Raw genomic sequence first — 17,962 nt, 5'->3', positions numbered from 1 at the left:
TTAAATTTAAAATGTTTAAATTTTCACTCTTTGTTACATTGCAGCCATTTGCTAAAATCATATGTTTATTTTTTTCCCTCATTAATGTACACAAAGAACCCAATTTTGAGAGAAAAACACAGAAATGTAGACATTTTTGCAAATTCATTAAAGAGCAACTTTACTGCAGTCCAGCTGTGTTTAATTGACTTGATTAGGAACGGCACACACCTGTCTATATAAGTACTTCCAGCTCTGTGCCTCTCAGAGGAAATGGCCTGAAGAGTGCAGAGACAGATTTGTGGTCAGGCACAGATCCAGCAAAAGTCACAAAAGAGTTTCTGCTGCATTTAAGGTTAACGATAGAGCGCAGTGGCCTCCATAATCCTTAAATAAAAGACATATGGATGACCAGCTGACTGTCTGGCCAAACTGAGCAATTGGTGGAAAAGAGAAGAGCCTTGGTGAGAGAGGTGGGGTGTTTTTCAGCTACGGGGACAGGAACGCTGGCTGCAATCAAAGGAAAGATGAATGCAGCCAAGTACAAAGATATCCTGAATGAAACCTTTTTCCAGAGTACTCAGGAACTCAGACTGGGCCGGCAGTTCACCTTCCAACAAGACAATGACCCGAAGCACGCAGCGAAAATAACAAAGGCCCAGCCAGAGCCCTGACTTAAACCCAACTGAGCATCTCTGGAGAGACCTAAAAATGAAAATGTCCACCAACGTTCACCATCCAACCTGACAGAACTGGAGCGGCTCAGCAAGGAGGACTGGCCGGTTTCCTAAATCCAGGTGTGAAAAATAAACATTCCCAAGAAGACTCACGGCTGCATCCGCTCAAAAGGGTGCTTCTTCCCAATGCTGGCCCTGAAAGGGTCTGAAAACTTATGGCCATGTGATAGTTCAGTTTTTGCTCTTTAATAAATGTCTACATTTCTGTTTTATCTGTCAAAATGGGATGTTTGTACATTAATGAGGAAAAAAATCAAATGATTTTAGCAATGTAACAAAGGGTGGAAAACGTGAGGGGGTCTGAATACTTTCTGTGAACCAGTCTGTATACCACCAAATGGAGCTGTGTGAGGTTCTTACTGATCTTTTAACGCACGAGGCAATTTATTCCTATTCACTGGAAATCTTTCATGCTTAAAAGTAAACCTTTTGTATCAAACTGAAGTGTTGCTTTAAAACCAAAGCTAATTAGGAAGATCTCTGTGTGTTTGGATATCTCAAAATCACACTGGAATAAAAGCCAATTAAACCCAGCACCTCAAAGGAGCTGCCCTCCCATATCACTTCTCCTTTACCATCACTGAAAAGCCAACTTCTCCCCAATAGATAGAATTGCCTATTTATTAGCCTCTTTGCAACCCGTGCTTTCATGAAATATTCATGACGAAACAAAGGAAATCGAGAGACAAGAACGGTGTCAAGATGGTCTAAATTACTTGCTCGGTGAATTTGTGTTTTTATATTTGTTTCTTTCTAAAAACAAAAATGTAACTATAGAGTAGACAAACAGACTGTTTATTCAAGGATGACTTTTACAAAAACAAATGAATTTGATTAAATGTAATTTGACTTTTTTTTTTTTTTTTTTTTTTTTTTAAACAACACAACTTAACTGTGTTTGTGTGCATGTGTGTTGCATGTGTGTTGCAGGTGCAGTGGAGGTGAGGAAAGAAGGTTTGGAGGCTCAGATCAACCGGCTGGCTGAATTAATTGGTCGACTGGAGAATAAGGTAAGGACTTCGCACACACCCACACATACAAATACAGGTACGGTCACTTACACAAATATAGCATTGTCTTACAAATACTTCCTGGGGGGTTTACTTAACCACAATGTTGCTTGTGCGTGCGTGTGTGTGTGCGTCATCAATATGTGGTCCCGGGGGGACTGTTGCTTTAAATGGAAATGACCATGGAGGTAGTTTCTGCAGCCAGCTGTGGTCGGTGTTAAGGTGTGACTGTGACTGTGACACGGAGGATGTGATCTGATTGGTGTCTGACTGTCTGACGTTGCTCAGGTTGAACAGGAATAGATGCATGAAATCTGCAGAATTATTGTTTGGAAAATTTTATTTTACGTTTGAATTCGTGTCATTCGGGTTAGGGTTAGTTTTTTTGGTCTCTAAATGGCAGATTTGACTCCACGCAGTGATTAATAAAGCATCAGCCTCAGAAACCTGCTTTGTTTTATCCAGCATCTGGAGGTTTTCGTTGTTTTTTTTGTTTTTATTTTTTTTCGTTGGAGATGCTCAGATCTTCAGATTGGACAACTCCAGAAGCATCATGTTGAAGTTGAGGCTGTCCACACGGAGAGAAGAGTTCATCCCTTCAGCTCAGGTCTTCGACCCCGGGTGATAATCAAAAAAACCTCTACCACAAGGCTCAGGTTAAGTAGAAGAGTTTCGCTCAGTGCAGTGTGCAGCAGAGGTGATGAAACGGCTCACAGTAACGGACCGTTCAATCATCACCTGTGACCCCGTTACACAACCCAGAGGCAGACCTGCTCTCACCGACTGTGACACGGTTCACTGAGCGCATTCAAGCCTGAAAGCACCTCGTGTTTCCTTTTTAAACTTCATCAAAGTATCAGGTAATTAAAAAAAGAATTAACTAATTAAAGTGAAATTCTTTTTTTCCATTTTCCCATTATTTGGCAGCTGATGTGTGTGAGGTGTATCCAGATGGATGGAAATGGGAGGTGGAGCATATAACACAATGCCATTGCCAACAGTCTCTATTATGCCCCACGCCTACACCTGGTACAGTTACAGATAGTGGCTTTGATTTGAGCGTCACATCACTCATTCAGGTTGTAATTACAGGGAATATCTTCCATACATGGAAAATACAGCAATACTCTCAATGACAGCAAAAAATAGAGCACCAAACTTTTATTTTGCAAAGTGTGTTGTCACAATACGGAGAGCTAAATAAAATCCAATGAATAGACGTTTTCTGCAGGATTACATTTTCAGGACTGGCAGCACACGGCAGTAATCATATTTTATCAGAGTGAAGATGGCTTTGAGGGGGCCTTATTGAATGTGGCTTTGTCTTTGCCTCTCTGGTTGGCCTGGTATTACCTGCCTGGATCTCAGCGTTGAGACGGTGCAGGAGCCTGAAAGGGGAAATGATCTCACCACACTGTGACGGAGTGAATCCTGAATTGTTTGCTGCATGAATAGCACGGCAGCTACACACCGAGTGATGTTGTGTCTGGCAAGATGAAAATAGTGCCTCTGTGTTGGCAGCGCTGCGATAACACACTGGAAATCCTGTTACCTGCAAACTCTGCTCAAAGTGGTACATTTATGTTGTCTCTGTTGCTCGTTCTCACTTTCAGATTCCCCCGCCTTCCTCCACACTCCAGTTTATTTCTTTGATTGCAAATTTTTTTGTGTGGGGGTTTTTTTTTTTGGGCTCTGTTTGCCACAGACAAGAGAATGCCTGTTTCAGGATTATGAGCTTTCAGCGTAGCTCCACATCTGGTATCGGTGATACTGAGGGCGAAAACTGACTTGCTAAATGACATGGATTTCTTCTCTCTGCAGCAAAGAATCTAATATTGTCTGGAAAAATGTCTTGCCTATATTTAGAATCATAAGTAATCAGCACGTAACAGTAGATAAACAAAGTTGTGTAGTCTGTACTTGAACAGCCGTTACTACACTTGAAGCTGCTATAATCTTTATTTTTACAGCAGAAAATGAGAAATTGAGCATGATGTTGTTTAAGAACTTAAAAAGGCTGTCATCAATATTTTCCTGCTTGTGTGGATCATCTAACTGTGTGTGACACAAAAGTGTAGCTTGTTGTCGCTGCAGTTGGGAGAATTAGCCGCCCCTCCAGCTGCTCTCTCAGCTCATTCAACTCTTCGTTTCATTACCTTTTCATTACCTTAGTTTATTCCCACCTAAAGATTAAAGACGCCTTTTGTCTCAGCCTGCTACCTGTAACCAAGACATTCATCTTGAGAAAGATTTTTGTGGGTAAATGAATTCTTCACATTAAAGTGTACATTGTCCAGCGAAGCTCCATTGCGCTCAAATCCTTCACACTCTGAGTGCGTGCGTGTGTGTTTCTTGACTTTTTGTGCTGGCTTTGATCGTAGACTTAGTTCTGAGTGAAAGGGTATTGTTCATCCAACAGTATCACTCATCAGTCACTCTGATGCAGTTTATTAAAGAAGGTTTACATAACTCTGACTCACAGGCAATGAAGGTGGAGGCAAAAAGTAGAATCAATCTCATCTCACACACACACACACACACACACACACACACTAGCACTCCTGGCTCTGCTGTCTTGACTCTGAGAGCTTATTGGAACTCGAATGTGTTTTATTTGCGTCCGTTTATTTAACCAAACCAACATGGGACCAAATCCAAAGTTAACAAGACATTTGTCTCCTCACAAACGCTGCTATCACCAGTTTGGGGAAGAGGGACGCCTAATTAGCTGAAATTGTGGCATATAATAGAAAAAAAAATACCCGTTCAAGCTTTAAATAAAACTGTATGAGATGTTTTCAGCCTCACTAAGTTTAAGCGTCAGCTGGTTAATGTGTGAGAGACAATTTCATCAGAGAGGCCTCTCACTGTTTACCGAAAATATTACAAAAAAAAAACAAAACATCATTAATAACAATTCAAACTGCATGTGTGAGAAGAGAAAACTTGGCAACCATAGCAACGGTAACCAAGGTGACACTTACATTACAGGCCACACCATCTTAATATGTAAACCAGCATCATGATGTTCATTTAGACTTTTGCAGCTCCTGTCTGTTTAAATCTTTGACACCGACGTAAGCTCTCTTATTTACATGCATCCATCTTCCCTCCAAACTTTTTTTTTTTTTTTTTCCCCCCCAATCAAAGAAAGACATCTCTGCTTTCATGCCTGTGTTTTTTGTTTTGTTTGTTCTCTCCTCTGCCTGGTTCATTGTGTCCATTCATGCCTCTCATTGTGATTGACGAATGTGTGCTTGTTGTTGTTGTTGTTGGTCTCGCTGATTGACGTGTTATTGCTGTTGTTGTTGTTGTGGTTCTCCTTGCAGACGGTCTGCTTTGATTTGCACCAGAGGCTAACAGACACAGATGGCACCACCAGCGCAGTAAGTAGCTACCAAACAACTGTCACGCTGCCACACACAACCCACAGCTTCAGAATCTTCAGTACTTGAATATTACATGAATTTGCGATGTAATGAACATGGGACAGTATCAGTATCTAAAATAATCCAGGTCTTAGTGTGAAGTTCTTATCTTATTTCCAAGGAAATGCGCTTGTTCAGAGAAAAATGAATAGTTTCACACTATCTCAGAAAAAGTAACATATCAGCTGTCGTGGATTCAGGGTGTGGTACTCGCTGTGATGATGATCAGTGATTCATGTGAAGAGCCATGTGCTCCACAGACTCCTCCTTCTCAGGCTGCGCTTGGATTGAATCATAAATCAGAAAATGTTTGTCAGACAAAAAATCAACTATTTGATGCCATTTTGAAACCACAATTGCACACGTGCCTGAAGCCAAGGAGAGAAAAAGGTGAGAGGGTTTGAAAGTTTTCTTACAGGTCTGAATTCGCACAAGAAGACGCAGCCAACATGCCAATCACTTGGATTTTTCAGGATGACCTTTGTGATGCCAAGAAGCGATTTGAAAATCTTCCAGAGGTCAAATTGGCTCAGGTGTGTGATCCATATGTGCGAACACCAGACCGCATGTTTTTGTTTTGTGCCAGTTTACTTCTGGTCCCAGTTCTCTGCCACAAACAAGTACAAATCAGAGCTTCTCCACTGTCTGCAGGGGCCCAGCACAATAATCACCTACTGCACTTTTACTCACAGCAGTCCAGCCACTTATGGCTTCCCATTACCTGCAGGCAAGTCAGGAGAGTCCTGATTATATTGCCCAGTTGTCATGGCACCGGCAAATTGATTTTTATTTATTTATTTTTTTTTAAAGAGATTTTGAATGAACTGAGAATGAGAAGCTTCACATTGTGATCTACCCTGATAGAGAATCTCAAAGGAACTCCCTAAAACACACAAGAAGGAAAACTTGCATGGTCAGATAAAATCGAAACTGAGAAGCCCGTGAAAATAATGAGTCTTGAAGGGAACCATCTATTTTAGACACTGTGAGGCAATTAAAGAAAAAGCTGTCAGCAATTTAGCTTTTCAGGGTGTATTTGGTTGTTTGGTGGTTTCCTCTAAAAGAACAAAGTAAACAAGTTCCAGCAGGCCCATGTATGAAACGCTTCACCTCCAGCTCTGTCTCAGATATGATTTATTAATTGTGCTAAACATTCAACAAAATGAAATGTTTTCAGGTTTAAAAACCCACTAATGCTTTCTGTGGCTCAGCTATTCTGGTCTGGACGCTTTGTGATTCCATGTTTTTCTTTACCCACTGGTTCAGTTTTTCAACATCAATTGGCCTTAATTAGCGTCTTGGCCAATTCGTGATAATTCATATGTTTAATGCGCAGAAACAGTTTTCACACAAAAAACTTACAGCTTTGACTTCATGTGTGACTTTCTCAGCAGCCTTTATAGAGGTTAATGTGTGTTTTGCCCTCAGATAGCGGCAGTACTGTGCAAATATATAGTGAATTGTGATGATTTGCAGTGACGTTTGCTGTATTGTGCTTATTGGCTTGGTTACACTTTGCAGGAAACAGTATAAATATAATGTTTGCATCAGAATCTCATCTTTTTTTTTTTTTTTTCTTTTTTTTACATTTTTGCTTGAAGCCAGAGAAATTCTCTGTACCATTAAACATTTATGGAAAAAATAACAAACAACAATAGTTTAAGTTCAGGAGAAAAAAGCCTGCTTATTTTTTATGAATTTTCCACATCGGTGTGTTTACAGCTCACCAGTACTACAACAGCAAGCGTTAAAAAGAAAAGGCAGTATGAAGCGTTTTTTTTTTTTTTTTTTTTGTTGAAATCTCGTCATTTGAATTGGCCTCGATTTTGGGCAGAAGAGTTTGAAAATTAAGGATATCTGAGTGCCGGTTATTGTACCAGACCTCTGGTGCCAGCTCCTCCTCTTTCATAAAGGCAACGTTCCCAGCTGCTGCTAGTATTTATTACAAGAATCACTGATCGAATTTGCGTGAGGAAAAAATTTGTATTGTACAATTAGCAAAAGAAAAGCAGCTTCCATTGCAACATAAAATCAGTGCAGTCCTTCTCGGTCTGTAAAATGTGTGCTGCTGTGTCCATTATTATCAGGTGCTTCTTTCCTTTCCTTCAATTCCAGTGTACAGGTTTATTATTTCAAAGTCATTTCCGGGCAGCGCGCTTGTGCATTTCTCGAGATGAATTCACCGAGTTGTCTGGAGTCTATTTCTCCCTATCCTGCCGGAGCTTTCTTTCAAACCAAGTTTGCATCTGCTCCTTTAGCGCCTTGAACTATTTCCTCAAAAAGTGAACCAAGTAAACTGCAGGCGCTAATAAATCCAGTGAAGTGAGACGTATTGCATTTCCTTTGGGTCCTCCTTTTAGTCACTGATCAAGCACAGCCTGCAGACGGCTTCCGAAAACTAAGTTAGAGGTTAATAAATTTAGTTCCTTCTGTTCCGCAATTCAAACTATGCTGTAGGTTGTTACCACAAAGGGGAATTTCCTCACTCCATTTCATTTCTCCCTTCAACTCGTCCTCTTATCCTACGTATATACCATCGCCCTCTGACCCTTTTGTTCCTCCTACCTTTGAACAGGGTCGTCTCCCTCTTCACCGCATCATTTCACGCTGTCTCCCTTAGCTTCCTCAGCTCGGCCCACCTGACCTTCCCGTCTCCACCAGTGGAATGATTCAAACCTGATTACCCTTCATCTCCTCTCCATTTCAGTCCTCTGTCAAAGCAATCATCCTGCGCCTCTGCACAAAGACGCTTCCACCAGTCGCATCACTGAGATTATAATAACATCATACACTGCAAAAAGAAGGCAGGAATGCTTTAAAGCTGCGTGTTGTGGCGCCGAATTAGCCTTTGCATTTCACTTATAGGGGACACAAGTGAGCAGCGAGCGGCTGACGGACGATGGTTTCTTCAAGTTCATTTGTCATTTGAAGTGGGGAAACCAATCACATGCAATCTATTCAGTTCATCTCTGGATCCTTTAGAGGTGCGTCAGGAAAGAGAGGCAATAAAAACAGAAGAAGATGCAAGAATATAAAGTAAATGGGAGCGGGGGGCAGATTACAGAGTAATAAGAGAGATGATAGAAATAAGGAAAGGGAATGAAAAAGACAAAGCCGTAGGGACCAAGCACAGCCCTGTTTCCTCCTGAAGGGGGAATGTTTTTTTTTAATGGACTGAGGCTTTCATAGCACACACCCGTCATTCTTTCTCCCATTTTTCACCATCGCATTGGAGCAGGCATCTAATGCATACACATAATTAGCCAAAAAGTAGTCAGCACAAACATGCATCTGCTATTTATATATTATTCTGCTTTTCAGTCTCTGTTTACAACCAGTACAGTTTTTTTATTGTGACTCGAACATCAAAATATTTATTTTAATCCAAATTTAGTCAAGTAATATTTTCTTGGCTGGCTAACCAAAAATTTACTCTAACGCAGCCACAATGTGAGAAGTTAAGTCATTCATTTTTGATTGGTGACTTTCAGGATACTATTAGTCATATCAGAGGGGAGAGGACTGCATTTGGCTTATATTTAAGCTGGTTTCTTCAAGACAAGTCAAACCGTTGTCTAATTTAAATTTTTGATTGGTCTTAAAATTAAGTTTAGCTTAGTTTAATTACTTACGCTGTTTTGCAGTGAAAAGATTCCTCCCCAGGAAACCATGATGCACAAAATTTCATTACAATCAATGCGAAATTTCCGTTTGGACCAAAGTGGTGGATCAGAGAACTATTCTCAAAAAGATATGGCTCTAAATTTAGAGCCAAACTAATCCTTAGGGCCGGCGTCACTTATCGGCCAAATATTCTGTCACACTTGCCAACAACCAAACCAACAAAGATGAGATTCTTACAACTTTTCACTTTCATTAGCAGATCAGAACAATAAATTAAAAAACTACAACAGATTATTAAGAGATGTGTGAGACAACAAAGGAGAGGAGAATCGTTAAAGCTAAAACAACACTAAAGGAAAAGCTGGAAGGTGAGAAAGCAGATTCATACTTCGTGATGAATAGAGATGAGTCAGGATTTCTGCAGATGACTTAGATTTATAATGTATGCTCCAAAAAGATGTAGATAAATGGAACAGACAGTCTGGAGGTAAGAGGAGAAAGTGAAGTTCACAGAGGGACATTCGAGATGCTGCGAAGGCCCTCATGAAAAATAAATCAAGAGGTTATAAATATAGACACATCCATATGAACACGGCAGCCTTCACTCCGGTGGGCCTGTTCTTCTGAATCGTTGCTGACTCAGACGTGGTGTGAAATAGGTTCCACCAACATCTCTTCAGCTGAGGGCATTCATTCTGTAATGTTACTTTATTATGTCAGGTTTCCGTTTATGTTCTGTCATAAGTGCAGAGTCAGAATCATGATTTGGAAAAGTCGACAGTTCTTCAGAAAAGTCCGCCGAGATGGTTAGCCTAAAGTTAAGTTCACTATCGTAGCCTTAGCATGAACCGCTGTTATAAACTTTATTTCTTTTGCTTTTATTTCTATCACATCCTTTCTTCGACTTTTGGTTAGCGTGCTCACCAGCTGATCTGAAAGTGTTCTGGTTCCATCATCATATTTAGTGTGCAGGTGTGATTGTGAAAAATCTGGGAAGCACACAAGCATATTTCATTGATGTATTTATTTCTTTATTATGTGAGGTACAGTATCATTCTGGAAAGGAGTTTTGAAGTGACAAAAACTGACTGACAGCCGAAGGTTGTGTCAAAGCACAGAGGAAAAACACACAAGAGTGAGGAATGATTTGTTTAATTCAGTTTGATGCTCCGGTATCAAAGAACCCAGTGAATATTAGCATGTCAGCTTTCAAGGGTCAGTTCTCTGTGGAGGAATAATGACCTGAAATTTTGAAGGAGGATAATGATTGGTTTGAAAAAGAAGCAGCAGGATGATTAACTACACTCAGAAACAATTTCCCCATTCTCAAGTGTCCCTGCCAAACAGATTTTGAACTCTGACCTCTCAGTGGAGGTTCCTCAGGGAACAAAACGCTATCTTTGGATATATGTAGAAAAACGCTGGGAAGTGTGAAAGTGGTGTAGCATCTCTAACAAGTGTGAAATGATTATGTAAGCGCCATCTTAAGTTATGTATGACCATTTTAATCTCACTATCGCTGTGAAACTGAATTTTAGAAGCTCGTTTTTATCACAAGCATTCTGTTTGTCAAACCTGAGACAACTTAACTCACAAACCCTTTAGCCTCTGCCCCATTTTAGATAAAGTGGGAAGTATATATATTTTTTTCCTTTGCTGTTTGCAGTTTGCACTAAAAAATAATGGAGAATTTCTTTAATGAAACTTTATATGGCCCATTTTTTTAGCTATTCTTTTGAACGGTTTATTATTTTTGCAGGAACAATTTGGCTTGGGTGTGAGTGCCACAAGGATACTGGGTGAAAAAACAAAATAAAACACCAGCTCTAACCTTTAGGTCAAGAGAAAGATGCTTTTCTTTTTCCTTTTTGCTGTTATAAGGATGACTCCGAATGAATTTGGCTCTCAGCACAGCAAAGTTGATGATAAAAATGATAAAAATGATAACATCTTTGAAGGTTTTCAGAAGGATTATGTGTAATTGTTCCATTCAGCTAATATTCTCACACTAATTCATCTCAGAAAATGTTACTGGTTTATATAAAACATCAGAATCGGTCATGTGGGACAGTTTCTGCTGGTGAGAGGAGTTTTATGAGATCTGGGTCGTTTCACTGTCTCCGGTCTTGATGTGTCCTGAACGGTGGCACTTTGTTCCCTGAGCGGCTCCAGTTCTCTGGTGGCTGTTTGTTCTCTTGGTGCTAGAGATTTTCTCTTTAAATTCAATAACCATTCAATGTCCTGTGTGCAATAATCAGCCACAAAGCAACTCCGCCTCTCCTCTCCCTGTTTGCCCCCCCCCCACACATATTTAGTCCACATATCCTGCAAAACTGACAGCTTTCCTTCTGCCTGTCTTCATGTGCGTCATCCAACTAAAACTCTTCTAACGGCACAAAACAAACAAAACAAACAAACAAAAAAAACGGTTGTATCAAGTTTGGGTTTCCAAATTAGAAGATTTATTACCCACACTGACAAAACAAAACCGTGTACTGCCTATCAAGCAAAGATAACAAGATGTAATGCGGTAGATTTCTGTAAAAGCGAATGAAGATGTAGGGAGAATAAAAGCAAATAGCAATTACCCAAAGTATCCACAACCAGCTCAGAGTGCCGTGCTGCAGTCGGTGCCAGTCTCTTGGCGTCAGCACAGCTTTAGTTCACTCACATGCAGGACTCAGTGAATGAGAGCCCCAATGTCAATATTACTGAGGTACCGTAAAGAAAGAGACAGAGTTGGGCAGTTAAGGCATCGAGGCAGGTATATTAAAGAAACCATGGTCACATATCTGGTGGCTTTTTCAGAGTAGATTTTTTTTTTTTTTTCCCTTCGAAATGGTTAAATCCCTGATGTGTTTCTCTCTGAACGAGAGACTTACTGAACAAGCTTACAAGGATTTAAACAAGAAAGTTACATAAAAGATTCAGCAGTTATCTGAAAAGAGGTGAGTAGCTATAGAAACTAAAACATCCTTCTGTCATGGGATTTCTATTTCTGCTGCTTGGTTAAAGAGAGCCTCTTTAAACTTTGAGGTTTATAAGCCACTTCAGTTCGACTCAGGCTCTGATGATAAATCTGCTGTAGCCAAAATTGGCAACTAACAGATGCTTTAGAGCAGTTAGTGCAGTCAGCAGCTTTTTCCCACTTTCTATCCCCACAAGTTGATGCGATCAGTTGTCAGTGGTTCAGCGCAGTTTCAAGGTGGAAATACACAAATTTCTCTCACAATATGTCTTAAATAATATTTTTATTTAAAAAGCACAAGACAGAAGGTGTGATTTCCATCAGAGAGACGTCTCTAATATTCACACCATTTTGGTGTCACCTGCAAAAACATCTGGGAGATAGAAAGAAAATCAACAGGAAGAATAAACAAATTGATGTTGGAAGAAATTCATTGGCAGGCAAGAAAGAAGCTCATCTGGGATAATGCAGAGACAGAGCTGGAATACTATGCGATGTAACGAGCAAAATTGTTATGCTTCATGATAATCAGCACCTGGAGGTCAGCGCAGCTTATATAACAGCACATAGTGTTCTGCATATTAACAATCAAGGTAACATGTTCTGAAAGAATACAGAGGGCGCTGGGACGGCAGTGAGGTCCTTACAGAACAGCCGTACCCCCGATGAATAGAGTTCACAGCTGGTTTGTGAGATATGTAGATGAGAGAGGGAATCATAGGAATGAAGGAGGGCGGGCACTCTTGTCAGTGTGAGACAGATTTAAAAAAAAAAAAAAAAAAAGTGTCCTTAAATATTTCACACACTTTTGTATTATCACCATCTGCCTCTTCGATTGGGTGCGACTGACCACAGCGACTCACTTTGGTGTAACGATGGATGGAAATGATTTACCGCTTTATTAAGGTGGATTACAGGATGCATAATGGCCATTTTCTGAGACCTAGAAAGCAAAATAATGTGACTGCCCTATACTCAGCTGTGAGTTGTGGTGTTTTATCAGACAATATATGAATGAGTAGGTGTGCAGTCCCACAGCACCTCCGTTCATTGTGAAACTTAAGTGCTCAGTGCAGCTGTCCACCTGCATTTCAGCACACACGTTAGCCAGTTTCATAATTGCAGAAATTGTCTGAGATGTGATCGCAGGATGAACAGTAACAGCCGGGAGCTGCAGAATGTTTCCACACAGTGAAGCTGTACAGTAGTTTAAAGGTTCAGGTTAAATGCTGCATCAGCTCACATTTCTGGCCATTCACGCTCAGATCCACAGCTTCATGTCAGAACCCTCCTGTTTTTCTCACCTGCATGACTTTGGACTGAGCAACTGTCAAAACGAGACACTGCCCACCTTTCTTATGACCCAGAGGTACACTGACGTGGTAGTTTAGTGTTAGGTGGACGGATTTAGGACGTTCGATTCCCACGTAAAACTTTATGTTGTTTGATTTACACTTTGATACAAACGGAAGTCTAATGTTGATGGATTAGCTACTTATTTCAACCCAAATGATGAACTTCTCCTGTCGGAGCAGGAACGAAGGGCCCAGTAGATCAGGATGGAGGACTGGTTTCTGTTTGAACAGTCAGTATGTTTTAAAAGGGGATTCTCGTCATGAAATTTATCGTCCGACTCTGCAGCTCCCTGTGGAGGATTTTTTTATTTATTTCTTTTGGACTTTAGCTCTTCAGCATTCTTTTCTTCTAGAAACATGAATCAGTCTTAACCAAAGCAGCTCAGATAAATCCTGTGTGTTCACCCGCCCAGAAAAAATATAGAGAGACAAAGTGAGCAACTTACTAAGACACATAAAGAGACAAATGTTTTTCTCAGCAGTCGGTGGAGACCAAAAAAGGGTGAAAACTGAGCCAGAAATTAAATTAAAAGGCACCAGAATGATTAGCGTTGTTCGCTGACTTGTAATCAGGTTAAGTTTAAATGAAATTTTGTTACATAACCACAACTTCTTCCATTAATGAAATGGAAAATAAGGAACACAGCTGTGTCAGACAGACAGGAAAAACCACTTTTGTTTATTATAAGGCGTTTTGTCTTCCTTTTGCAGTCAGCAGGTCAGCACACTGTAAGTCATCTGTTACTGCAGCCCGAGGAGAGATGTGCAAACGATCCTGAAATTAATGGAGGTTCTTTCTGTCCTGTTTTATCTGAATAAATGAGGGAATCCTTGAGATCAGACTGAGAAGATGAGACAGCAGCTGAGAGGAAAGAAGGGAGGAGTGGATGAGGATGGGGGAAGTGAGACGGTGATGATTAAGTAAAAGGTAGAATGAAGAAGGAGAAGGGTGTCGACATTTGGATGGAGGATTTTTATGAAAATTAGAGATTGAATGAAGCTGACTGAATGATGTGACGCCTCAATGTCAAAAAAAAAAAAAATGGGGCAATGAAGGGAAGCGAGGAAAGGGGAAAATACATAATGGAGGAGGTGTGTGAAGGTGAAAAGAATTGAGAACGACTAGAGGTGTGAGATGAAAACTGGTATTTCCTAGTTCCCATGGCAACACTAGATTGATTCCCCCTCCCTTCCTCACTATATAACAAATAACACATCCTTCTCCTGCTCCCATTTTCATTCCCAGGGGGGTTCACATCCCTCCCACCGCAGCTTACTCAACACACACACACACACACATACATATGTTGGTCTTGTCACTCGTCTCTGCTTTTAACATTAATCACTTGAACGGAACTTCTGACTGAAAATTTATTAAAATAAGTAAAACAAGTAAACACCTGCTACAAAAATCAATATCGAAACTAAAACTTGGGCCTATGAATAAATTGTGCGTTAATAGTTTTTTGTTGAGTTGTGAAACGTGTGAAATGTCAGCTGCAGTTTTCAGAAAGAAGAGGCGGCGTTGGGGGTGAGATGAATGGGAGCAGGAGAAGACAGCAGTCCTTCACATTTATACAGGCCACCGAACGTCCTGTAAACTGAACACACTGAGCACTGAACACACACTGAACACACACTGAACACACACTATATCACAGATATTGAGAGCTTAAGGCAGTTTGTAAATGAGAGAAAGCAATGAGCTATAGACAATTTCAAAACAAGCAGGTCTCTCAAGAAAATCCCATTTCGCTTCTTATTAAACTGTTAAACATAAGTTTTAGTTCACTGCATTTTTCTAACAAAGCATAATCGCAGCTCTTTTTTTTATTTATTTATTTTTTTTCATTAGCCCAGAGAGTTTTTGCCGTTATTGCTTTCCGTTGCTTGTGTGGATACGAATAATTATGATTTAGTTTTATTTTGTGTTGACAACTATTAATATATTTTTATTATTCCCAACAAGAAAAATTTCTTTTGTTGGATTGTTATTGAAAAAAAAAAAAAAAGCTAAATTATTTGTATAAGTCAATTTTGACAAGCATCCATGATTACACTGAAACTCATCTAAAAAAATATTGCTGTTTGCAGAAGAATAGCTTTGTTGAAGGTTGAAATCTTCAAACTTGAGAACTTAATATTTGAAAACTGGAAAAATATGATTTGACCGGTCTCAACAAAGTGAAGAGTCAGTGAGTGTTCAAAATCCATGATGACATTAACAATGTTAATTAACATGTTTTCTCCTTTCTCCTATTATCACTTCTGATTACAGGAATAACTTCAGGTGTTTTAATGGAAAATGTAAAGTTGGTGCCATTCAGGCACTCTAATTTTGCATGTTTTTGCGCATACAAAGTGCCTTGGAGTGCATTTAATAATTGAATAAATGTCACATTTAATAACCTAAATGGAAAATGCAGGCTGACGTTTAATGTCAGGATAATTAAGTAAACACTGCTGCAGTAGCTTAATGAAAGATGAACATTTTATGTTGATCTAACTCACTCACTCATATTTACTGAATGGATTGGAGAAAATAAAGTCATCAGTTAGTTAGTCTTTTTATTGGGCCATTGTAGCGCAAACAGCACAGTAAATTCGGCATTGATATTTTGCAATTACACACAAATTGCACACATTGACTTTTTGTTGAAGGATTTTTCTCTACGACTTTTTAAGAGCCAAAATGTTTTCTCTTCATCTCAGTTAAATTAGCTGAAATGAGGAGAATTAATATTTCTCTGTTCCAGATATCCCTAGCTTGTGAGTAAGACTCTGAGAGTCCATTTAATCCATGTAGGGTGGAAAAAAATATACCCAATCAAAGCTGAAGGAATAGTTTTTTCTTCCTTTAAATGGTTCAGTGATTAGGGCTTTATCGGCGCCGACCCTGAAGGGAGGGAAATGTGCTCATTGGAAGAGTCTGGACCTGTGATAATAGTTTCTGATCTATCATTTGGAAGGAAGCCAGTTTGAACAGCTGTGAGAAAGGACTGTATTTGAGTTGAGTTGTGTTACTGGAGTCCAAGAGGGAAAGACTTGACCAAGGGGTAAGAGTAAGGGGCCAACAACTGGGCCTTGATGCACTCCGCAAGTTTTCTGGCAGATTCATTGTCACAGCCAGCTCGGCCACACAGACTTCCCTATAAAACCGCCTAAAGCTGCAGCGGAACACGTGATGTATGCTTTGATGCTGTCCATTAACGCAGAGGTTAGAGCGGCGGTGAAGACAGATGTGGAGTGTTAGAGGTTCCTCTGCAGGGCCACGGTGCCAGGTGACAGCAGATGTAATCACGGTCATTTGGTAATAAGGGGAAACAGGATGGTTAATGGAGTGGAAGTGTTCAGATTCACTGAGGCTGCTGGGTAATGTAGTGTTTCTGATGGAGTAGGCTGTGTTATTATATTTGCCTGTGTGTGTGTTTGGCCATGTTTTAAGGTTGACTTTAAAGCAGGTATAAACCTGCCAGGTTCAATCATTGTTCGGACGCACCCATGCAATTATTGCCTCATAGATAACACACACACACACACACACACACACACACACACACACACACACACACACACACACACACACGCCTGCAACACGCATCTTCATTTCCAATTCTTTATGTATGTTCTTTATGTCTTTATGTCACCGGGGATGCTGCCATGTGTCAATAAATTAGGCAGTCCAGATGATTGAAGTGCACTAACACACACACACACACACACACACACACACACACACACACACACACACACACGGATGCGGGTAGGTGGGATGAATACTTTAAGCCTGCATGTGTGCAAGTTGCAAGAACTGTAGCTAATATCTGCTAAATATAGAGAGCTTTCTTATTAGGATGTCAACAAACAACAAAAAGCAATCATTTCTAGTTATTCAACAGCTGCAAGGTCTGATGTTTTATATATGTACTGATAACAGCAACCGTCCCTCCGTACACAGTCACTGTCAGCTCTCATTATGGAGAAATGGAGAGGAAATATTGAAAACAGAGCCAGACAGCGACATGAAAGAGTAGTCCCAAGAGATTACCTACACTGTTTACCTTCCAAAGAGGCTTAAAACACAGAGCGGAGCAGCACTTTCCATACAGGTAAACAGTGTTTAATGTCCCCTGTATTCTGGAGGAGGCTCACAACGAGGAACGGAGGGGCAGAATAAGGCAGGGGAGGAGGAGGAGAGTGGCATTAAGGACAGGAGAGGCAGAAGAGGAAAAAAAGAAAGGCTTAGATGAAGCAAAAATGAAGTCACATAGGCGAGTAAGACGGGACGCAAACACCGCCGAACACAGCTGTTAAAGTTGTGCGTTAGTTGGGGGTAACCACACATGATGGGAGACCTCGATGCTTTCTTTGGAGTTTAGGAAGTGGCAATTATTAGAATCTCTGGATAACGGAGTCAAGTCTGTGATGCAAATATCAGTCAAGGGGAAAGAACTGGATGTTGTAGAGTCACATCCAACAGAAGATGACTGTCTGCTGGCAGATTTCTCTCTTCGATGCACAACACAGCAGTCGAGACCCAAAGTGGATCCCACTGCTTGAATTTAGGTTGCGTGCGTGCATGCGTGTGCGTGTGAGAGCTTGATTGACAAACCTGATGGCTGAAACTGGCAGCTTTTTTTTTTTTACTTATAAATAATAGATTAAGAATTGATAATCCAGCAGTCTTGTGTGTGTGTGTGTGTGTGTGTGTGTGTAGGAGAGAGAATGAATATTATGTAACCTTAGCTGATGTGCAAGTGTGTACATGCAAAAGTGTGCATGCACATACTGTATCTGTGTGTGTGAATATATATGACGTCTCAGTGAGATCTGTTCATCTAGGTCATAGTGGATGAATTTT

The 17,962-nt window shown here is 40.3% G+C and overlaps 1 protein-coding gene across 1 annotated transcript in view; it reads left to right on the top strand.

The window, feature by feature from the left end:
• The window catches only part of necab2 (N-terminal EF-hand calcium binding protein 2), a 71,195-nt gene that overhangs the window by 47,082 nt on the left and 6,151 nt on the right, over positions 1 to 17,962 (top strand). Inside the window, exons 8-9 of the mRNA XM_029522970.1 lie at positions 1,647 to 1,726; positions 5,056 to 5,112. Coding sequence (XP_029378830.1) covers positions 1,647 to 1,726; positions 5,056 to 5,112 — 137 coding nt within the window. The remainder of the gene's footprint in view (positions 1 to 1,646; positions 1,727 to 5,055; positions 5,113 to 17,962) is intronic.

The sequence above is a fragment of the Echeneis naucrates genome, chromosome 16 (genome assembly GCF_900963305.1).
Source record: "Echeneis naucrates chromosome 16, fEcheNa1.1, whole genome shotgun sequence".
In the NCBI taxonomy this organism is placed as follows: domain Eukaryota; kingdom Metazoa; phylum Chordata; class Actinopteri; order Carangiformes; family Echeneidae; genus Echeneis; species Echeneis naucrates.
Note: the sequence above shows the minus strand (reverse complement) of the source record. Positions and strands in the feature narration are given on the sequence as shown.